We start from the raw sequence: 22,467 nt of genomic DNA on the forward strand, positions 1-22,467 counted from the left end.
CTATGGATGAAGATAATGTAATGATATGCATCGCGTACTGGACTCAATGATGGTGATATGATCTATAGTTGACTGGTTCTACTGCTGACTGGGTCGGCCTGGCCCGATCGGTCCAGAACTCTAGTCTCTCCTGCGCCTCTGGTATGGTATTTGCGCGACAGTTCAGGTCGCCATGCCCACGCTTCACGAGATTCCTGGCTCAATCTACCTTCCAAAGCAGCGACGACATGACGTCCTATCGTGGGGAAGAACTTGAAGCCATGGTAAGACCCTCCTGTGGCCATCAAGACCTTGTCAGATTCTGGTCTGAAAGAAATGAGGAAGTTGTCATCGGCAGAGTCGGCATCCCACTGTAAACACAGTGGCGCTCAGCGCTTCATCAATCGTCGATCACGAAACGAACTCACGCATAGCTGGGAATAGCAGAAAGGCCTGTCTGCGAGTTGCGGAAGGAACATGGAAAGCAGTTCGCGCATTTCGGCCACGCACTCAGAGGGTAAGTTGTTGTAAGAGGAAACGAGTGCTTCAGGACGAGATACATCGTTCTTCCCGTACCAAGCGTATCTTCCCGGCAAAGCAAACTTCAGACGACCGTCGACGGACGGTTCGAATATGTATCCGTGTGCTGTGTGATTCGGTTGGACATCATGAGCCCCAAACCCTTTCGAATTCAACATCGTTCGAACTCACTCTTCGAGTGCAAACAAGGCATGTCCTTATACAAAAGCGCCTCCTGGGGTTCCAGTTGAATCATACCAAGCGCGTACCCATAAGCTCGAAGCATATCTTTGACCTCGATCCTCGATCCAGTGGATGCACCCATAGCCAGGATGACTCGCTCAGCTGGGATATGTCTGCCACTAACCGCAGTGATCCCGTTGACCTCTCCTCGAGAATCTTTGTGGAGTGATTCGAAAGTCCCGTCGTTACCATGTATAAAACGGACACCCCGCAATTTGAGCTGGCATAGGATATCAGCAATACAATCTGGGATGAGCACAAGGCATAAATCACTTCGTTGGCAACTGCTATCAATGCATTACCTGAGTGCGCCCATCCTGCTTCTGGGTTAAATATCCCTATCCATTGATCTAATTTCTGAGATCCAGAGGTTTGCGTAACAATCTTTTTCAAATCGTCTCCACAGGTTATTTGCTTGGCATTGGTTTTAACGCCATCCGCTTTGATGTTCGCCCATATCTGTTCGCCAAGTCAACTAAAGCAACTGTGGGGCGCAGACCGCGCAAACCCACCTTTGCCACTATCTCGTGACCACGGGTGTCATCGCCTGCTGCACCTGTGAACCACCCAACCTGTTTCACGAGTGCGTTTAGCCACGGCCTATCAGATACTCATTCGAATCACTCCTACCTTGTGGAAATGAGGCTTAAACAGCGGATCGTTGTTCCAAGCTGTGTATGCTTCCTAGCGGCGGGGCTTTGCGTGAGCAGTGGGTTGTTCATGCCGGCAAAATTGATAAAGACCACTCACTCTTGCTAAGCCACCATACAGAGGTATGTGATACTCAGTTCGAATGATCTGATTAGAGACGTCAGCAAGCTATCTGGTGGGAGATGCAGAATGACCAACCTTGTTGATATCAGTCGCAGCACTCAATGGACTGGGCACTGGATGCGGATCGATGACAATGATTTCCTTGTATCCGCCCCGCGAAAGATGCAGCGCTGTCGAGAGGCCAAAAGCACCGGCGCCTACAACGAGGATAGAAGTTTCTTTCGTGAGGGAATCGTTCTTGGGCATGTTGTGCGGTAGGATGTGAGAGTCACTTGTCCGTCTATACAATCTCGATACAATCAGTCGCATCTACATTATGATATATATGGATATTCAATGCCAGTGCTTCTATGCCGGCAAGGGAAGCCACCGATGTATTCCGACACCTGCCACCGATGTAATCCGATGTCTTGCGAATGACCTATGAACGGAATCCATCGGTGACATACGGCGTGCATCGGCTGCTTATTATCCCAGAGTATGATCATGTGAGATAAAGAGAATTAACTTCATTCGTTAACCAGTTTAAGCTGTCATTAAGTGGCATGGATATAAAGAACAAGATTAGATGAACATATGTCCTCTTCTCCCCGCACATTCTTATTTTCGTCATCCAACAGTAGAGGCTTCAACTTCGAAATGGAACATAACGATCAAATCATCGGCCAGAACGCGACTGAGATCGACGACAAGTTCGAGAAGAGGCTTGTTCGGAAGATTGATAGGTGAGTCCTGCTTTCCATAATGGTGCATCCGACTCCAATGATATCCTGATGTTGTTTCTTTAGACGTATCATGCCTCTGATTTGTCTGGCCTATCTGTTGAATTATATCGACAGAACAAATTTGGGCAACGCCCGGACACTCAATAACGATGCCAAGGATGGCTCCACAATGAATGAGATGTGAGACGACTCTGACCGGCATCGAGTGGTCCTTGGCTGATAATATCACACGCAGACTCAGCATCACGGGTAGTCGATACACTTTGGTGGTCGCAATCTTCTTCGTACCATATATCCTCTTCGAGTGTAAGCATCGTCTCGGGAACTTAGCGATAACAGCTGAAACTCGCTCATTTTAGTCCCCTCGAATTTCCTGTTGAAATGGATGGGTCCTCGAGTGATGCTCACTAGGATCACCGTCTGTAAGTGTGACCACGCACGTGTCTCATCACTCAAGCTGATTGTTGTTGAACTCATAGTGTGGGGTGTTGTAACTATGTGTACTGCTGCTTGCACCACTTTGTGAGTTAACGGTCAAAACGGTCAAGCAGGAAGCAAGTCTGATTATTCGCTATCTCGCCCAGTGGAGGGCTCGTGGCCTGTCGAATCTGTTTAGCAATTGCAGAAGCAGGTTTTTTCCCTGGGATAATAATGTACCTGTGCTTCTGGTACAAACGTAGGTTACCCTGTTGATACAAATCACCTCATTCCACTGATGACCTCGACCAGCGGAAGAACGTGGTAGTCGTATTGCTCTTTTCCTTGGGTTTGTCAGTGTATCCGGGGCCATCGGTGGCCTCATAGCAACAGCTTGCTCGTATCTCAACCACAAAGGGAATCTGCACGGTTGGCAATGGCTGGTGAGCTGAATACGAGTTTCCCTGACAGCTCAGCACTCATAAACATTATGACTTCAGTACATACTAGAGGGTATTCCGGCCGTGCTTTTCGGAGTGGTAATGTTCTTCCTTCTTCCTGATTGTAAGTCGATTTAGGTGGCAAGCGTCATGCCGATGATTGATGGTATCCTCGCAGTCCCCGAGACCGCCAAATTTCTCAACGACCAGGAGAAGGAGTTTGCAGCAACACGTTTGGGTCAGTATGCACCCAAGATGTCGGACAAGCACTTCGTGTGGTCTGAAATCTGGGCGACCATTCGGGCCATCGACTTCTGGCTTTTTGCTTTGACGTAAGTAGTCAATCCCACTGATTCGAGAAGGTAATGCTGATATGACTGATATACACTAGTTATTACTTCATCAGTACGTTTTGCTGACCTGCCTACAGTGTCGAGACTGCGCACTGACATATATTGTCGATGTAGACCACTGTCTCAATGCCTTCAGCTATTTCGCACCTTCCCTTATTGCTGGATTTGGTTTCAAAGGAGCCGCAGCCCAAGCTCTGATCATCCCTCCCAACTGCTTCGGGTAGGTAGATACCGTTGTGCTTGACCCAGATCACGTAAGCTAACTTCAGCGATCTTTTCAAGATTCATTGTCATTGTTGGCAACTCTTGGTTGTCCGACAAAAGAGGTAGAAGACCTGAGCATATCTTAGGCGGTCTACTTGTGATCGCTGTCGGATTTATTCTTCTGGCAACAGTCAAGACCAGTGTCGGGGGACGATATGTTGGAATTCTTCTCATCGGTAGGTCTTCACCATGACCGATCCGTATAAGACACTGATCGTAACCTCTCAGCATGCACAAACTCGGCTGTTGCCCCCCTCTTAGCGATGCGTACCTCTACTGTCTCTGGAGCTTCGGCTACGGCAGTAGCCAGTGCTGGTATTGCCGCCTTTGCCAACATATCTGGTAAGCCATTCACTCGATCTTCAATTTTTGTATGCTCATGATTTTTTGAACAGGTATAACTGCTCCGTTTATTTACGATTCCAAAACCGCACCGCGGTATATCCCAGCATTGGTGAGTAGTTATCAAGGGCCATAGAACAGTATACAGCAAGCTCACCGTTACCAACAGTGGGTTTCAGTAGGATTCATCTTTGGAGCATGTGCATGCGTGTCTATCCTATGGTATCGACTTGGTCCTGGCGCAGGATATACCACCAAGGCTGCAAGCCCGTCAACAGGCCCCGTTGATTACGCGGGCGATATCGAGGATTTCTCTAATGGACGAAAAGACAAAGACGTGGAACTCACTCAAGTCTCAGTCGGACAAGTATGAGGCAAAGAATACGAGGGAGAAATGTTTGTAACTTAGTCTGGCCTGTGACAGACTGGGTAAGAGATGGAGGCAAATGTCGAGAGCAGAATTCGTGATACGTCCAGTTATCGTATAAACGCGTTTTATTTGAAACTCTTTATTGATCTATGTATATATTCTAGTTTTTTTGCATTTGGGCGTCATGTCTGAATAATCCATGGGTCAGGGTATTCTCAACTTCTATCGTTATTCTCGAGTCTCGGTGTTTTCCAGGTCTATGTGTTCACATTGTGTTCATGTTGTCAGGCATATTTGTCAAATTATAAGTCAATATAGCGATGTTATACATGATTTAAAGCATGCTCTATATTTTTTCGGCGTCCTTGATCGTTATTCTGACTTTGCTCAGGCTCCTAAGAGTTCTCTCTCGAAGTAATTTGCTCTTGTCTATTTGGGCAAAGAAGTTGGAACTGCTATTATAGTAAAAAAGGGTATCACAGCTTTTTGGAATTTACGTATTATCATGCATCTGCTATTTCAGCGGTTATCGTCGGTCACTCGCCTTAAGAACCTTAGCAATGGATCTTCTTCTGTTTCAACGGAAAATGGGAATAATCCCCATGCAGCATTCCCATGTGAACGCCACTGATGATTTCCCTGGTTACTAGCTCGAGTGAGTATCGTAATGCGGGGGTAGAAGTTCTAAAAATAGAAAGACGGTCCGCATCAACCGGCGGGAATATGTCAGACTAATCGTTTATCCAAATCGATCGCGGTATATTGGTCTTTTTTTCCGGTCTTCTTCTTGGTTTAAGATTCAGCTGAGGTATGTCGTATGCTGGAATTCCGAATCAGATGATAAAAATAGAACAAGCGTGTGTGATTGAGATGCCAATTACGACGCGACCTCTGCTTTCTTCCCCTATATCGAAAGGGATACCCATCTGATTTATCGGATTTTACCCCAGACTCTGACTGCGAGCTCAGGATAATCAATTAGGTAAAAGAAGATGTCTCATTGGTCGAATCATAAGTCATAAGGGAAATGTAATAGCCCCATGGTGAAGAACCAAGGGGCAGAACCGGCATGATCGGGACGATGGAGAGATGGTTGGGACCAAAAAAGGGGGTCTATGTCAGATGATGGGGAGAGCTCACTTCGATAGGAAAGAGCATATAAGTAGCAGGGTTCCATTGAGATACTGATATTCCCACTAGACAATTTTCTCTCATTTTTTTTTAGAATTTCCCATTGATATTATCTCTCATCAGTTGTATCGAAAGGCACCTCACTGAAGCCCCTTCAATAAGATGTCAAGACACGTTTCGCTTCCAGTGGAGGAGAAACCGTATGAGCAACATTTCGATGACTCAAATGCTGATCCAGCTTTGCAACAAATTGGAACGAGAACAACTGCAGCTGGTACAGAGACTGAAAAAGGCAGTACGAGATATGCTAGTTCTGAAACTGGCTTAGCGTTTAAAGATGAGAATAAAAAGGCTGAAAGGAAGTTATTGATGAAACTTGGTAAGTTTAGATTTTCATCAGATCCGAGTAATTGCCAGGGCAAGGACTAAATTTTGTTTGTGGTATATTTCAGACGTGGCTATTCTGCCATTCGCAGTATTACTTTATTTGAGTGCTTATCTCGATAGGGGTAACTTGTGAGTCTTATTCGATACTCATGTCATTCGTTCTGGTCTCCTGGACTGTTCTCTTGAAAAGTTTCACTGAGCCCGGTGACTGAACACTATCTTCTCGCCTTCCACTAGGGCAAACGCCCGATTGCAAGGGCTCCAAAAGTCCGTCCTGGATGATTCGGACCAAAACTACTCGATCGCTCTGGCGATGTTCTTCGTCACTTACATCGTTTTCTCTGTGAGTGTGGCATTGTGGTCGATTTGTTCCCTTCACCACAGATGACTGATCATGCTCTTATAGGTTCCTGGTACTTTACTAGCCAGACAATTCTTACCTTCCCGATCAATCGCATGCGGAGCAATGATCTGGTCCATTGCCGCCACATGTCAAGCAGCGACTTTCAACAAAGCCGGTTTATTCGTCTGTCGTTTGTTTGTCGGTATTGGAGAAGCCATGTTCGGTCAAGCAATGGCTTTACACTTGTCGTACTGGTACACCAAACACGATCTCGCTAAACGTGTCGGTCTGTTCATCTCGGCTGGTGCTTTGGCAGGAGCGTTTGGAGGTTTGCTCAGTTATGGTGTATCGAGTATTAAAAACTCGGCGATCCCCCAATGGAGGATTTTGTTCGTGAGTGTCGATTTTTGATTATATGTGTTCGGTAAGCAAGTGTTATCTCAGCGTATCGTGTAGAGGGTTTGGCTGTGTGGCTACTAAGATCAGAACGTTCAGGAGCTTTCGAAGTGCATTAAGGAAGCTAATCAAATTATTAAATGTCTATAGTTGATTGAAGGATGTCCCTCAGTAATATTGGCGATCTGTACATTCCTCTTCATGCCTACTAGACCTGAGACCTCCAGATACCTCAACGAAGAAGAAAGGACTTTATGCTTAACGCGGTTGAACGCCGAGTCAAATGTCGAGACTTCCACAGGTATTGAATGGGGAGGAGTCAGACGATGTTTGATGGATTGGAAGACTTATGTCATTTCCTTGGCGTATTCTTGCATGAATTTGAATTTGGGATCAGTGGGAGGTTTTTTACCTACCATTATCAAAGGATTTGGTGGGTTGTTTTCCGATGCTTCAAAATAATTGATGAAAATCGATGAGATGTTTTCTTGAGGTTGAATATACAATATGCTACATTTTCCTTCTATCCTTTTTTCTCCTCTTTCGTCTCCACATCGATTTCGTTCTCGAAGTACGAAACGCTGATGCAACTGTTGCTGCATTTTACAGGGTACTCCAACGCCAAAGCACAGCTCTTCACAGTCCCACCATACGCCGTCGCCTTAGTATTCATGATACTCTTAACTTCCTTCTCCGATTACAAGCAATCGCGAGGGATCCCCGTCGCAAGTGTCTTTATCTTGGGTTTGATCGGATGGTCGATCCTTTTGGCTGTTCCCGCCAACCACATCACACAATCTCAATACTCTGCAAGATACTTTGCATGTGTCTGCATAGTAACTGCAGGATATACAAATATTCCTCTGATCATCTCTTGGCAATCGGGCTGTACGGGCTCTCAGAGTCAACGAGCCACTAGTCTGGGTATGTTGAATTCGGTTGGACAATGCTTGAGTTTATTGGCTGCTTTCTTGTGAGTGAGGAATTCCGTAAATATCATTCACTCGTTCAATATTCTTCTTCCATCTTCTTCTTTCCCTTGAATACATGTAGTTTAGCCAAACCAGCTGACTTATCGTTATTATTCCTAACCCAGGTTTCCCTCGAAAGAAGGACCTCAATACCGAAAAGGCGCAATAGTCAACATTGCTTTCCAAGCCTTGGGTTTGGTCCTGGTTCTAGCCATGACAGCGTGGTACAGATACGAGAATAAACGGAGAGATCGAGTAGAAGGTGGCCGACCACCTAAAGGAACTCCGGTGAACGTTGTCGAGCAATACGATTTGGCTCCTGGTAGGTGTTTCTTTTCCACGGGAGCACTCTGCGTGAATCTTCGGAGGGAATAATCGGCTGATTGGTATACGCATGAACAGGTTTCCGATACGTACCTTGATTTTCTATCTATTGCAGATTAAGTATACCATCCCTGTGTTTGGAGACGCAAACGAAATGTGAAAACAGAAAATTGTCGGAGGCAGATGTGGGAAAGCTGTCCATATATGGGAAGAAGTCATCAGCAGAAAGGATGTACAGTATATCTCAGATTTTATAGCAGTCGAAGCAGCTGAGCTGTATCTGCATGCAAAATACTTCTCTGTCAGGTTCCATCTTGTACACCTTACGACGTCGATCGAATTTGCCTTGACACTTGACTCGTGTCAGTCGAGGGTAGCTGAGCAAAGGAAATTCAATCAAATACAAAGTCTGGGCAAAAGTCTTGAGCAGATGCCTTCTCCTCATTTCCCTCTTTTCAAAGAAATTGAAGCAACAGTACATAAAGAATCGAAAATCTTTCAAAGCCTATGGAAGAGTCAAGATATATGCCGATACCCCAGTTTATACCCACTTCAAGGTCCATCACTGATTCACATACCGAGAACTAGAGTTCAATCGGCGGCGCCGAGCCCGCCTGGAAGGGTTTAATTGTCGAACCGTTCAATGGCAAAACCTCCACTTTGACTGTCCACAGCAATACTCGTATCATTCACTGCAGTTACAATGCATCTGTCTCATTCTTACACAAGCGTTTGACTCAGTGCTCTCCCTTGTGCTATGCATGCTCAGTACCACCGGCGGCATACCGCTGGCGCGACGCCGCCGGAACTTGCACAAAGACAGAGTCAAACTGCTATCGTACAAAGTGGGGGCTAATATAAGGTAATTTCGGAAAACATGCGAAATCACCTTAAGCACACTCTACAAGTCCCTTTGCATGCATATAAGAGTCAAATACAACCTATTGAGCTGCACCCAAGATATGTGTACAAGTTTCACCGCTTTCAAACTGATGTGGAGTGACAAATATGAGATACGGCTGTAAATTACTGATAAACAGAAAGGTAGCACCAAAAAGCTGTCAAGATAGCCGTTATGCATGCATGAAAAGAAGGGATCGATGCCCCAGGCTGCGCTCTATCCAATGGAACTCAGATGGATGCTCTAGCAACGTTGTGTGATGAGGAAGATGAGATCGAGTTTTCGGGGAGGATGTCAATATTTAAACCTTTGTAGATGACGATTAACCCTGATTCCAATAAGCGTTCCAATGATACTGAAGGGGAAGATCCTTCTAAACCACCCAACATTCTACTGAGACTCCGCTCAATCCAGCCAACCTGAACAAGCAACGATGGTTCACATCGCTCAGATCAATTGGACTCAGAAAAGGGTCCATCCCTTCCACCTGTTCCTCCCATTCTATACGATGACGATCAGGACTTACTTTACAATGATTAACCTGCCTGGAGCACTGCTAGGATTGGTATTCCTCCCCGCTGTTCCTGGACATGTTCAAGAGAAGCCCACCTTCTGGCTTCACAGGGGGTAAGTCCTGCCCCGTCCTTACAACTTCCCATCCATGCCACATGCATGGCATGCATGGAGCTCACTCGCTGGTTTCAGGATCTCGATCTTGCCAGGGCTCGGATGGCATTCGTGGGTCGAGCACCGCAGACATACTGTAAGTTGTTCTTCGCGTCATATTCTCCAGCAGTTTCTTGGAGGGTCCTTGCAGGGTATTATGACTGCTTGGTTCGCAGGGTGAGCTTCCGATGGTATATTGAAAGATAAACGATAGCCTCTCATCGCATTGTACAACTCCGTGGTCCTGGTCACTGTAATCGCTCTAGCAGTCTTGCCTCTATGCCAGAATCTAGGAGGTCACTTCGCGCTATATTGTGAGTCTAGTCCACAAGCATCTCAACGGCTATTGTGTGAGCTGAACCTTCGTTGTTTCAGATCTGAGTGGGGCGTGAGTGTACGAGGTGTGGGGAATTCGATAGCGTTGAGCTGATCGAACAATAAGAGGAGCTAATATTGCCGGTCTCTACTTTGCCTGGATTAACGAGGTCAGTGAAAGCGATGCATCTTCTGAAACTCCTCTGCTACTTTGCCAATCACGGATCTGCGGGACCGATGATGAGAAACGTGCCCTGATCCTGGCAATGAGTAGTGATGCGAGCTTCGTATTAAAAGTCAGTTCATTTGGTAGTCTTCGAACAATGCTGTTTTAACTGATCAACGACTGTAGTCTATCGTGCCGAATTTCATACGGAAGCATGTCGACTGTGAGTTCCTTTCTAAAGGATTGACGATCCATACACCAAAGCTGACCGCTCTATTCGATGTAGACCACAAAGCCACCAAAGGTCTATGGTTCACCGCTGGTCTATCGATCTTCTTAAGTTAGTATAGCTGGTCGGAAGTAGTCAACCATCATGTTGACGGAGAATGTTGCGCAGTGTTCATAATCGCAAGCGTCCGCTATCTTTACGACAGGGATAAGGTCTTGGCGAATCTGGACACGAACGTGAACAAAGATCAAGAGTTCGAAAGTCCAGGCGTAATTGAGAATTACGATGATCTTGACGTGAAAAGATGATCAGTCTGACGAGTCATTTGAGTTGATCATCGTAACAATCGGGTTCCTAGTATGGCGAATGTGGTGAGCAACTGAATCTCGACGGGGGACGGGGTTATCATCAGATTGAAGAGGCAAAGGGTGACTGTAATTGTCTAATTATAAATAGTATGTAGACCTACAATGGATGGTGTAGCGTGATGCACGACGAGGTGCAAGTCTTCAGACGTCTTTCATGAGGCCGAATGATTTCGGGAGGGTGTTGTGCCTTTCGGATTTGACCGGTCCGATGTAAGTGGGTCTTATGGCTGGGTCGTATATTATGAAATCTTCAGGGGCGAAGGGAGGGGGCAGCAAAACATGAATCGTGATATGGAGTGCTTGGAAATACCCAGTGATACCTGCAAATGAGTCGATCCAGTGATTGTTGGAATCATTTATATCCTCAAGAGTGACAACAGCGGTTAAGCAATCTCAGATGACATAGTATTGCCTCGGTGTTGTCCTTCCAGTACAACCAAGATGTCATCAGCTGGGGATATTATCTATAAGGGTGAGTATGCAGTGATCATCGAGATGACTGACGCGATCTGACAATCGTTATTCACCATGCAGCTTTCATGCCTACCTTGAAGATGGTCTTATGTATCATGCTTGGATTCGCAGCTACGAAGAAAGGATGGCTGACTGCTCCAGGAGCGAAAGGACTTGGTGCGATTGTGGTCGTGAGTGAATCGTATGCCGTACCATTGCAGCGGCAATTCTTAACACCACATATAGCAAATCACACTTCCAGCATTGCTGTTTTCATCAATGGTCACAGCATTTACCCCTGATAACATCAAGGCTTTTGGTCCGTTAGTGGTGATAGCTGTCTTGTATCAGCTGCTGGGAATCACCTTCGCTTGGATAATAAGGGAGCTTTTTTACGTGCCAATAGATTTTAGATGGGGAATTTTAGTTGTGAGTCCAGCTCCGCTCGAAACTCTCTCGTTCCGTAGCAATTGTAAGAGCTCATGGCCTACCCACTTTAGTCCGGACTAACTTCGAACTGGGGTAAGCTGTCAACCGTCGTTAACTATCGACCGGATGTACTGACTCCGCCGGGATATCAGGCAATCTACCAACGGCAATTGTGCAGACAATGGCGAAAGAGTCCCCTTTCAACCCTGCAGTAGATGTAGACTTGGGTGTAGCTTATATCGCGTGAGCTTCTCACCTCATACCTTCTCGGAAGTCTCTTGGATTCTATGTTTGACACATGTTTTCCAGCATCTTCATATTCATCATGAACACGACATTTTGGGGATTAGGGGTTCATAGGGTGGGTATACGACTCTTTGCTTCCACTACGAAGACACATATCTGACACATCCATGTTCAGATGTGCGCATGGGACTTTCAAGAGAACCGAAGAAGACCGGATCAGCCCCCACTGAAAGAAAGGTGGTCATCACAGCTAGAATTGACCAAAGGAAGAATAACGAAATGGACGGGTATGAGAAACCGACATTCAGGATCAAATATAGATATGGAGAGTCAGACCATACCTGGAATGGAGATGATGGGCAATGTAGAAGATAAAGCGGAACAAGACAATAACTTTGGGCAGAACAACATCGAGCCTTATATTCCTGCCAGCAGCAGTCCTGGAAATTCTTCTCAAGAAATTGTACCTGTCGCAAGGATATCCACTTTTGACAACGCGACATCCTTGAGGAGAAACTCGAGTAAAGTTTCAGACATTCAAAGAACATCAGATCCAGCTCCCAGTGTTCACGAGAGCGATAACGTGTTGCCTGTCCAACCTTTGTGGAAGAAAATCGTTCTCACGATATACGAGCTACCCAACGTTACCAAAGCTATCATTATCAGTATACCCATTGCTACGGTCCAGCCACTGAAATCGTTATTCGCTGAAACGGAGGGTTGGTCGGGAAGTAGAATGCCATATGGTCCAGATGGGAATCCACCTTTGCATTTTGTCATTGAATTCAGTTCATTCTTGGGTGCGATAGCTGTGCCTGGGGCTTTACTTTTACTGGGTGCCAGTTTCGCTAGACTGAGGGTGAGTAATATGCGGTATGCTCCTTACATCTTATCACACCATTAATCCCATGTCAAGGTACCGAAAAATTGGAGAGATCTCCCGCTTGGTGCTATCATAGCTCTGACTTGCTCGAAAAGTGGGTGCTGTTTCTTATTATTCTCTACTATCTTCTTCTCTGCTGACAAATGTGATACGATAGTGATCCTCGTACCTATTTTCGGGATGTGAGTATGGCTACAATTTTGCAGTTACGGAAAGGATCAGCTAACCTTGGAACATAGATTCGTGATTCAAGCCTTCCGAGATCATACCTCCCTGTTCCCTCGGGAAGATAAGAGTGAGTACCGATACAAAGTATTCTTCAAGCACAATGCTGAAGTTGGAGATCCACCTAGTTCGTACTTTTATTGCGATACTTCTGTCCGGAACGCCATCTCAAGTGATACAGCTAGTTGTCACCCAAACATACAATCCGGATGGCACTGCTGAGACCCTGTCAACCTTTTTACTTCTCCAATGTGAGTCAAGCTTTCTCGTCCGAATCTTACGGCGGATCGGCTAAATATTTGATACTGCGTAGACGCTCTGATGTTCATTCTCTCAACGTGAGTTACAGTGACTCTGCCTTCAACGGAGATCAAGTATGCTGACCATCTCGTGTCTACAGAGCTCTCGCTGCGATAGCATTGTATATAGTGGAGAGGTAGATAAACACTCTCTCATCTTAGGTATAATTTGTATGCATATTGTACAATTCTATTACTCGTAATGTATTTATTGCTGTAAGATTTACTTCGACTGCAAAGAGTCGGACATGACAACCCGAGATCCCGGTTGTATCGAATCACCGCATAGCACGCAATCTTATCAGATCCAGCGATGAGCAATCTGGAAGTGACAGACCTAGACTAAGAAGCATTAGTCATGACTGTGAAAGGATTGCAAGTGCATACATAAAAACATGGGAAAGAATCGAGAAAGAAGTGCATGAATCGTAACGTACTGAAATTGTCTCCAAACATGTTGCGTGGACTAATTGTCGCAAGTCTGAGTGTGCAGCTCTGCATCGAAACTCTGGCGCAACAGGTTCCTTTTGAATCATCAGAATGGCAGATCGAATCAAACCTGTATCAATTTGAATGGCCGATCAAAGATGTAGCTGTCATTGGAGCTGGGGTGTCGTAAGCATCTATCGTAAACGTATCCGCCTCTTTGACACTGACAAATTGAGACCTGCAGCGGTCTATTGGCGTATCGTGCTTTGGCCCAAACCGACCAATTCAGCAAAATCAGGGTGTTTGAGCGAGATTCAACACCAGGAGGGAACTGGCATTATTCTGACGAAGAAGCTAAAGCTGTTCCCATTGAGCGTGGAACGACGGACGACTGGTGGAAATCCGACTATGTGCCTACGATACCGACGAAGTTACCCTCGCACAACATATACACTATTAAAGGAAATGATACGCTGAAGGACGAATTGGAAGGGAGAAGGATAAACCAGAGGCAGCCAAAACCACTTTGGAAGAACTTGAGAGCCAATACACCAGCACCACAGCAACAAGTGAGTGCTCCCTTCGTTGGGCGAAAGCAATCCTAGTCGACACTGATAATAGCTATTGCTGAGACCTTCCGCTGATACATGCTGATGAATCAGGTACCCGGCTTTTCATGGCCACCAGGTGTAGAGTGGGCATCTCATCATTCCAAAGTCCAGAGATATCTACGTTCTTTCGCATCTTGGCTGGGTATAAACAATGGAGATAGCGATCAAGACATATCATATGATACGAGAGTAGAACTCATCACCAAACATCTGGACAGAAAGGGGAAGCAGATAGGATGGACTTTGCTTTTAAGGAAGTTCATCCAAACCGAACATGAAAGATACGAGGAGTCTTACTGGGAAGAAGTGAGTGGCAAATGATCATAAAGCTCCTAGCCATCTTGACTAAGCTTGTTATAGCATTTCGATGCAGTCGTTGTGGCTTCAGGTCGCTTTAACATCCCTCATATACCTTGCATACCAGGACTTGTCGAGTGGCAAAAGCGATTCCCAGAACAAATTTTACACTCAAGGCAGTATAGGTTTACTGATAGTGTGAAGGACCAAAATGTCATCGTCGTCGGTGCATCTGTAAGTCAAAAGAAGACCGTTGAATTGTCCGATTATTGATCTCTCAAAAGGCAAGTGCGACTGGAATCTCACTGGATATCAACCCATTGGCAAAGACTAGTTATCTCAGCATACGGGTGAGTGATCTGTCTGAATAGAGGCAAGGCTGCCGAGCTGATCTGAGATGTACGAGGGTAGGAACATAGCAATGATCCTAGAGCACCTATCCGAAGAGAAACACATCTAAACTCCGTACCATCAAATACCACAATTGTAGGAGAAATAGTGAGATTCCATCCAATTCCCAACGGCGGAAACCTAAGGGATGGTCGAATCGAGCTTCTCAATGGTACTGTGAGTGTATGCAAATCGAAGAGTACCACCTGATCAAGCTTACCATTTCGTACAGATAATCACAAACATCGATCGGCTGATCTTTGGAACTGGGTTCCGATACGCCTTTCCGTTTTTACCTCAGTATCACAATTCGTCAGCATCTAGTAACGTGCCAGTCGATAGTGATGAGCAACCGATCGTCACCGATGGATCTCATGTCAGGTCATTATACCTCGATACCTTCTATATCGATCAGCCGACTCTAGCATTCCAAGGACGTAAGTTTGGCGTATTGATTACGCTCTAAGAAAGTATAGCTGAACCACATTATCGAATTTGTAGAAAACGTTGGTATACAAACATTCGTATATGGGAAGTACGCAGGAGAAGCTATCGCTAGGGTATGGAGTGGCAGAGCAGATCTCCCGAGCCAACGAGCTCAATGGAGACATTTTTGGAATACTGTCGAGGAAAGAGGCGGTCTCAAGAAAGGTTTCCAGTGGTTGAATAATGATGCAAACAGTCGTGAGTATGAGCCTTAGATTTCTTGAGTCAAAAGCCATCCTGGAGGCCATAATCCGATGAATTTGCGCTTTTGTTTAGGATATTTGAGTTATTTTGTAGCTTGGTTGAATTCGGCGGCAATCAGGAATGGTGACAAGCTGTTGGAACTCCCTCCGGATGTGTGAGTGTGCACATATTCATGAATTGCGACCGAGCTGATGTGAGATACTGTCATATAGATCTGAAGAGATGGATCTGTGGATGAAAGCTCGAGCAGCTGGAGTGTCAGTCAACCCAGATGGAAGGAATGATTTCTGGCCGAAGTCAGTACCTGATAATGATAGCACACGATGGAGAAGAGCTGTTCTCGATGATTGGTAAATATGCTTGTATACAATCAATGTTAAACCCACGACATTGATGTAGCATGACCATCCTTTCACGTCCCTTTTGTTGCCTGGATACGGTTCGTTGGTGACGTGCTGACGCTGATGCTGATGATGTGCAAGTGTCTGTGGTGACGATGATGACGGGTGATGACGGCGGTGATGATGATGGTGACACGGCCATTTCGGCCTGTGATGATGGATGAGCAGAAGACAACGCACATGCACATGCCTTCAGCATTTTATCATTCCAAAACCCTTTTTCGCTTCTCCCATGCATCCTGTCTCACTCACCTGCGTCATACTCCCACCATGCACGTCGCCATCGTGGGAGCAGGCTACTCTGGTTTAGCTGCAGCGACCACCATGTTATCGTTTGGTCACTCGGTCGTCATCTTCGAGTCGTCGCCCGATGTCGGAGGGGTATGGTCATCAACGAACCACTATCCAGGTTTGAAAGCACAGAATACCAGAGATACCTACTGCTTCTCGACTCTACCCATGCCCAAGGAACACCCTTTACATCCCGACGGCCAACAAATCCAAGCTTATCTCGAGTTGTATGTCAAGAGGAACAAGTTGGATCAAGAAGGAAGGTTGAAGTTGAATACGAGGGTGGTTAAAGCAGAGAAGAGAGACGATGGCTGGATACTGGAGGTGAGCGACAACGAATGTATCTCCAGCATCTGATCCTAAAAAGATGCGACCTCAGCTGATGTGATGTTCTGTGTGACAGGTTCGCTCAAATGATCATCAGAGTCAGCTACTGCCCTTCGACTACCTCATCTGCGCTGCTGGGGTGTTCAATCAACCGAAGATCCCAAAATTCAACAGTATCGACACCTTCATCTCGTCTGGCGGTGTCATCGTGCATACTTCAGACCTTCATAGATTGGCTGAGCTGAAAGACAAGGATGTCCTGATCGTTGGATTTGGTAAATCAGCTTGTGATGTAGCTGTAGAGGCGACATCAGCCTCTAAGTCAGTCACTATTGTTGCAAGAGATGTCATCTGGAAACTACCCACCTATGTTGGAGGAGTGGTTCACTATTCATATCTGCTCTTGACTAGATTCGTGAGTACTGCGTGGTGTGGACCACCCATTAGACTGCTGATCATCTATATCCGCCTCTTCGACTTCTATTAACAGGGAGAAGCTCTCTTTCCTTATATCCGACCCTGGTCATCTCAACGATTCCTCAACTATGGATACGGTCGACCTATCCGAGCGTTCATCATGGGATTGGTCAGTCTCGTCATCATCGTTCAGCTCAAACTCGTCAACTTAGGATTATTACCCAACAAGCCATTCGAAACGATTGCTAGGTCAAGTGTATCATTGGCTACTCCTGGATTCGTCGATGCGGTCAAAGAGAATAAGCTTAGAGTTGAGAGAGGTGTCACAGTAGAATCTTTAGGAGATAGAAAAGTGGTGCTGTCGAACGGTAAACAGCTAGATGCAGATGTGTTAGTTTGTGGTACGGGATGGAAGCATGGTATCCCTTGTTTCCTCCCTCAAAATCACAGAGATAAGATCCTCAACCAATTGGGTGACTGGGTACTTTACAACCATATTTTACCGATCGATATACCAGGTCTGGCCTTTATAGGTTACAGCTCATCGATCTTCTGTCCTCTTACCGCCGAAATTTCATCACTGTGGTTAGCCGCTCATCTCGACAACTTACCTGAATTGATCAGAGAGGTCCCAAGCAAAAGTCAACAACGAGCTCAAGCGGAAGAAGAGGTCGAATGGATGAGGAAGAGGACGGAAGGTCATCATGCGAACGGAACGAGCATTGTACCATTCTCTTTGTCAAATATTGATGAGATGCTGAGAGATTTAGATTGTGGAATTGGGTGGTTTGACTGGCTGAGGGAGTGGGTGTTGCCTGTTAATCCTGGTAGTTGTGAGTGGATCCATCTATTATGGGATGATATTCAGAGGAAGCTGATATGTCGATTTTGTATTATCCAGATTCTCACATCTTGCCTACGGTCATTCGACGACGAGATAAGCTGAGAGCGGAACAAAAGAAGGGGGATTGATGTTTATTCCTACTGTCTACTTGCACAGGTGGTTCTATTTGGTCTGGAGGTAGTGGTGGAGTATCTGACGAGGTAGTAGATGGTCGTACGACTGATGATATATGCATGCATTGTTGATACATGGTAAAGGTTGTGCATGGTAGGATCAGGATGAGGATGGGGATGAGAATGTGAATGACAATGGCAAGAATGACGTTTGTTGTCTCAGTTAGTTATACAACCTCGTTTCTCTCTTTCTTCTTTCTCATCAGATACTCTTTACTACTTCCGTTCACTCTCATCTCAGTTGTCAGCGTGAGCACCACCAGACCCATCACGATAAGCTCTCTTGTACTCTCATAACATGTTGTAATATCACTGCAACCCCCATAATGTCAAATTCACGATCCACATCACGAAAATCATCCGTCAATTCACGTCCTCATCACACCTTGCCACTCCCACTCCCCGCATCACTACGTATACCATCCATCACACGAAGACCATCCAACACTCAGCTATCATTCGTGCTCGCTCAAGGTGACTCGGCGAGGTCAGATGCCCTGAAGAGTGAAGATCAGTTGTCTAGACAGCTTGACGGGGATCTGGGTGGGAAACAGATGGGGTTGAGAAGTAGGAGATCATCTTCAGCTACAATAAGAACAGTGAGGACGGTATCTGGACTGAGGAGTCCTAGTCCCAGCCATGCAAGCGTCATGGAAGAGGATGAATCACAGCCTACAGCTGGTCCATCCTCGTCAACAAAGCCGACATCTCCTTCAGCAGATCCCATCTCATCATCACCTCCCAGACAACCTTCACCATCACCTCCCAAAAGATCACTCAACCCCAAAGCATCTTCGTCATGGCTCAGATGGAACTCACCTACACCTTCATTCCCGAGGTCACCGTCGATGAGCAAAGGTAAAGGTAAAGCAAAGGAGGTGATTGATGATGTGGTGACGGAAGAGGACAACGTTGATAAAGGCACATTGGCTACACCTCAACCATCCACCATCCCTCCTCCATCTGATCCTGTGCTCCCAACACCATTACCACCTTCTCCTCCTCTACTCATCGAATCGCCGACACAAATCATATCCGACTCTTTGACAGGTCCTCCACCCCATGTCATAAATATCAAACCCGATGAATATTTACCGCCTCCTGTTAGCAAATCTCGGGGTTGGTGGGGATATTCGACATCAGTCCACCCTACTCCGCTCAAAGAATCATCTCAACCATCTGACCATGCTCCCATAACCGTCGAAACACCGTCCCAAACAATGAACATACCTGGCGCTTCTATTTCCTCCTCTGAGGATGCTCCTACCTGTTCCCCTCAGCCTATTTCCAATCCAGTTGTTCCGCCAGCCGCACCCGCTCCAACCTCTTCCACTTCCGCTCAGACATCTCCACTCTCTGCGACAGTCAACCAAAACCCTTCGTCCACTACTTCTACTTCAGCTCCTCTGGCTAATCAAGGGTGGAAAGGATACTTGGGATGGGGGACTGGTGTTAAAGAGCTTAAGGCTACAACGGAACAAACAGAGGATTTTGCTGGCACAACAACTGGTGATGGGAAAGATGGGGCACCTTTGCTGGACAACGGAAGTGGTCCAATGGATACATCTATCGCAAGTGCACCTTCTGATAAGCCGGATCAACAAGAGGTTGAGTCCTCAACTGCTCAAGAACCCACGGCAAGTGGGAACCCCTCAGCTGAACCTGCTGCCCATCCCCAACCCTGGTCTTCTTATCTATATTCGTTCGTCGTACCACCACCACCACGTCAACAGCCTGTTTCATCCAGGCAATCAGCTCATAGTCATGCGGTTGCACCATCTTCACCAACAGAATACCAAAGACCGGTTCATTCTGATTCCTCCCCGGAGGTTAATGTACGCGAAGCAACTCCCATACCTCATCCCGAACCAGAAGATGAACCCACTCAGACACCGTCGGCGGCTGCATCACTTGCCAGAAATCCTGAAAGAAGACCGTCGACCACCGGCTGGTTGAATTACCTCGCCTTCAGAGCCAGTCAGAAGAAGGTAGCTGGGAGTTCAGTCAATACAAATGAAACTGATCATAAAGCTACTGGTGAGGAGGTTATGGACTTTTCTTCTGATCCTGATTTTCCTTCTTCGTCTACTCCTGCTCCATCCCTAGTCCCACCTCAAGGACTCAAGGGGAGAGACGTCACGATCGCTACTGAATCGGTCAAGAGTGTCACACCAAAACCATATCAGAATTTAGACGTAAGGAAGAAACGATTGTCAAACGCCTCTTTGGTATCTAACAGCAGTCACACTCCAGCGTCAGTCTCCCCCAAAGCCAGATCTTCGATCGAAGGCTCTCGACCTGGAAATAACGGCTCGTCCCTCCCTCCACCACCACAAGCTCCCACCGTTCAGCCCAATCTCGTCATTCCAACATTTACCGACACCTTCGATCGACCACCTCGTTGTTTCTTACCTGCAGCTCAACCTCAAGAACGGTCAGAAACTGCCTCAGGTCTCACCGCAGCGACCACTGGTCTTGCCTGGAAAGCGCTTGGTGTAGTCGGTAGCTATGTATATGGGTCTGGAGAAGAAAAACGCAAAGTCACTCCTCACACCATACTGGAGAACGAGACGGAGCCAAGGGGAAGAAAGGAAGGTAGAAATGTGGGATCGGATCTTCCAAGAAGAATTGGGCTAGGTAGTGGAACTCCGGATGATGGTTGGAAGGATATGAAAAGGGTTGTCGTGGTGGGTGTTCATGGGTGGTGAGTGTACTCAACTTGTTGAACTCTGTGTGTGCTTAGCCCAGGCTGCAGGTTCCCCGCCAAGATGCTCAATAGTGTGATTGGCGAACCCACCGGTACCTCTGTCAAGTTCGCTAACATGATGGGACAAGCTGTTCAACAGTTCTTCCAAGAGAAAGGTGTAGATGATATTAGATTGACTTTGATGCCGTTGGAAGGAGAAGGAACGATCGAGTCGAGAGTTGATAGGTGAGTAGACATGGGATTGACTAAGCTGACCTACCTCAGGCTATACAAAGCATATCTCAGCAATCCTGCTTGGATCAATGAAGTTCGTCGAGCAGATGCAATCTTCTTTGCCGCTCATTCCCAGGGTTGCATCGTCACTACCCATCTCATCTCTCGCATGATTGCTCAAGGCCATATTCGCACTCCTCTCAACGGCGAGGCCGTGTCAAGATGCGAATGGGCGTTCGGCCCAATCGGTGTCGTTCCTCCTGACGAACCGAGAAGAGGTAGAGGGTCTCATTCGCATATCCAGGGGTCGGATGGAGGACATCAGAAAGTAGCGATGTTGGCTATGTGCGGTGTCCACCTCGGTCCATTGTATTCGATCAGCACTTCAACTGTTATTCAGCCTTACCTTCAGTGGTTCGAGAACGCTGCTGCGAGAGAATTGTTCGAATTTCAAGACTCCTCTTCGGCCGTTAGTGTAGCTTATCAGAAAGCTTTGTCAATGGTGCTGGAGAATGAAGTGAGAGTGGTACTTTTAGCCTCACTGAATGATCAAGTGGTAAGTTCTATCTCATATCTGATTCTGACCGAGTTTCTTTATATCTGATCATGCGGATAAGCTGACCTGTACTCAGGTACCCATCTATGGTGCATCGTTTAGCACTGCTACCCATCCTCTTCTTCTGCGGGCCCTCTATGTTGATGGCGCTTCTTACACCCAGTCCGACTTCATGACCAACCTTCTATGCTTTGCTTTCATGCTCAGGAATGCCGGTATAGATGATCAGAGGCTGGTGGAGCATTTGAGTGAGGCTACGGCGGGTAGTCTTACAGGTGAGTCTAACAAGTTTAAGACAAAGGCATCTTCTGACCACCACCTCAGGCGTGGGTCACTCAACACCATATGAAGAATTGTCCTCCTACTCTCTCGCCGTGCAATATCTCTTCCATGCTGGACCAGCTCGTCAACCTGTACCACCACTCCAGATAGAACCCTTCTCTGCAAGGGACGCGAAGAACGATTTTGAATTGCCTTGGATAATGAGAGCTCTAGTGGACTCACCGCAAGTTAAGGATATCTTCCCTGGCGAGTTGAGGGATTTGAAAGAGGGAATTCTACATTGGAGACCGAACACGAAGGTTTTGAAGGAGATCAAGAAGAGAGTGAGTCAAACCTCCCTACAGACTGTGTTCATCCGGAGTTGGCAACAGGCATATATCCTCGATAGTTCCATTAACGCTTGTTCTGTCAATCCAGCTCGAACCTATGGCTGGGCGGCAGTCAAGGCTCCGAGCTCTACATACGTCCCCGTCGTCTGCCTCTTTGAACTCTAATGGCACAGGTGAAGGATTGGGTGTCAGCTCAGGTGCGAATAAAGCTTTACAATCAGGTAAGACTAAAGCTCGTCTGTGATTTAGTGAGGCGGTTAGATTTCATCTTCTGAGATTCGTGTGCTGATTTTGCTTTCTCACCTCCCACTTCGGCCTGAGAAAAGATTGGTAAACTTGTGTATCATTCATG

The 22,467-nt window shown here is 46.5% G+C and overlaps 8 protein-coding genes across 8 annotated transcripts; 7 read left to right on the forward strand and 1 right to left on the reverse strand.

Annotated features, from left to right (window-relative positions):
* Window positions 1-62: 62 nt before the first annotated feature.
* Window positions 63-1,761, reverse strand: L199_004441 (uncharacterized protein; the record flags this gene model as incomplete). Its single annotated transcript, XM_064890168.1, has 8 exons — window positions 63-350; window positions 408-625; window positions 691-961; window positions 1,015-1,200; window positions 1,254-1,313; window positions 1,372-1,425; window positions 1,492-1,539; window positions 1,591-1,761. The coding sequence occupies 8 exons, from the start codon at window positions 1,759-1,761 to the stop codon at window positions 63-65; spliced, it is 1,296 nt and encodes a 431-aa protein (XP_064746240.1).
* Window positions 1,762-2,154: 393 nt separating this feature from the next.
* L199_004442 (uncharacterized protein) lies at window positions 2,155-4,429 on the forward strand (the record flags this gene model as incomplete). The annotated part of the gene is made up of 15 exons (XM_064890169.1): window positions 2,155-2,240; window positions 2,304-2,420; window positions 2,476-2,546; window positions 2,600-2,662; window positions 2,720-2,762; window positions 2,825-2,916; window positions 2,970-3,100; window positions 3,158-3,221; window positions 3,276-3,429; window positions 3,489-3,502; window positions 3,565-3,670; window positions 3,733-3,890; window positions 3,943-4,056; window positions 4,110-4,168; window positions 4,226-4,429. 15 exons carry the CDS (start codon window positions 2,155-2,157, stop codon window positions 4,427-4,429), a joined length of 1,476 nt encoding a protein of 491 aa, XP_064746241.1.
* A 1,290-nt stretch (window positions 4,430-5,719) lies between these two features.
* Window positions 5,720-8,076, forward strand: L199_004443 (uncharacterized protein; the record flags this gene model as incomplete). The annotated part of the gene is made up of 8 exons (XM_064890170.1): window positions 5,720-5,936; window positions 6,010-6,073; window positions 6,182-6,287; window positions 6,351-6,680; window positions 6,834-7,116; window positions 7,293-7,656; window positions 7,780-7,976; window positions 8,057-8,076. 8 exons carry the CDS (start codon window positions 5,720-5,722, stop codon window positions 8,074-8,076), a joined length of 1,581 nt encoding a protein of 526 aa, XP_064746242.1.
* A 1,236-nt stretch (window positions 8,077-9,312) lies between these two features.
* On the forward strand, window positions 9,313-10,563 carry L199_004444 (uncharacterized protein; the record flags this gene model as incomplete). Its single annotated transcript, XM_064890171.1, has 8 exons — window positions 9,313-9,506; window positions 9,585-9,642; window positions 9,760-9,859; window positions 9,921-9,933; window positions 9,988-10,156; window positions 10,213-10,249; window positions 10,313-10,366; window positions 10,424-10,563. The coding sequence occupies 8 exons, from the start codon at window positions 9,313-9,315 to the stop codon at window positions 10,561-10,563; spliced, it is 765 nt and encodes a 254-aa protein (XP_064746243.1).
* Window positions 10,564-11,064: 501 nt separating this feature from the next.
* On the forward strand, window positions 11,065-13,299 carry L199_004445 (uncharacterized protein; the record flags this gene model as incomplete). Its single annotated transcript, XM_064890172.1, has 13 exons — window positions 11,065-11,095; window positions 11,158-11,267; window positions 11,323-11,505; window positions 11,577-11,598; window positions 11,658-11,748; window positions 11,815-11,866; window positions 11,927-12,610; window positions 12,668-12,728; window positions 12,792-12,816; window positions 12,874-12,929; window positions 12,988-13,110; window positions 13,173-13,197; window positions 13,260-13,299. The coding sequence occupies 13 exons, from the start codon at window positions 11,065-11,067 to the stop codon at window positions 13,297-13,299; spliced, it is 1,503 nt and encodes a 500-aa protein (XP_064746244.1).
* Window positions 13,300-13,612: 313 nt separating this feature from the next.
* L199_004446 (uncharacterized protein) lies at window positions 13,613-15,929 on the forward strand (the record flags this gene model as incomplete). Its single annotated transcript, XM_064890173.1, has 10 exons — window positions 13,613-13,773; window positions 13,832-14,156; window positions 14,250-14,504; window positions 14,559-14,729; window positions 14,780-14,845; window positions 14,907-15,062; window positions 15,118-15,322; window positions 15,387-15,569; window positions 15,648-15,729; window positions 15,788-15,929. 10 exons carry the CDS (start codon window positions 13,613-13,615, stop codon window positions 15,927-15,929), a joined length of 1,746 nt encoding a protein of 581 aa, XP_064746245.1.
* Window positions 15,930-16,246: 317 nt separating this feature from the next.
* Window positions 16,247-17,983, forward strand: L199_004447 (uncharacterized protein; the record flags this gene model as incomplete). The annotated part of the gene is made up of 4 exons (XM_064890174.1): window positions 16,247-16,591; window positions 16,671-17,009; window positions 17,085-17,844; window positions 17,913-17,983. 4 exons carry the CDS (start codon window positions 16,247-16,249, stop codon window positions 17,981-17,983), a joined length of 1,515 nt encoding a protein of 504 aa, XP_064746246.1.
* A 371-nt stretch (window positions 17,984-18,354) lies between these two features.
* On the forward strand, window positions 18,355-22,359 carry L199_004448 (uncharacterized protein; the record flags this gene model as incomplete). The annotated part of the gene is made up of 6 exons (XM_064890175.1): window positions 18,355-20,732; window positions 20,784-20,960; window positions 21,021-21,504; window positions 21,581-21,779; window positions 21,829-22,109; window positions 22,204-22,359. 6 exons carry the CDS (start codon window positions 18,355-18,357, stop codon window positions 22,357-22,359), a joined length of 3,675 nt encoding a protein of 1,224 aa, XP_064746247.1.
* Window positions 22,360-22,467: the final 108 nt, after the last annotated feature.

The sequence above is a fragment of the Kwoniella botswanensis genome, chromosome 1, assembly GCF_036426115.1.
Source record: "Kwoniella botswanensis chromosome 1, complete sequence".
Lineage (NCBI taxonomy): Eukaryota > Fungi > Basidiomycota > Tremellomycetes > Tremellales > Cryptococcaceae > Kwoniella > Kwoniella botswanensis.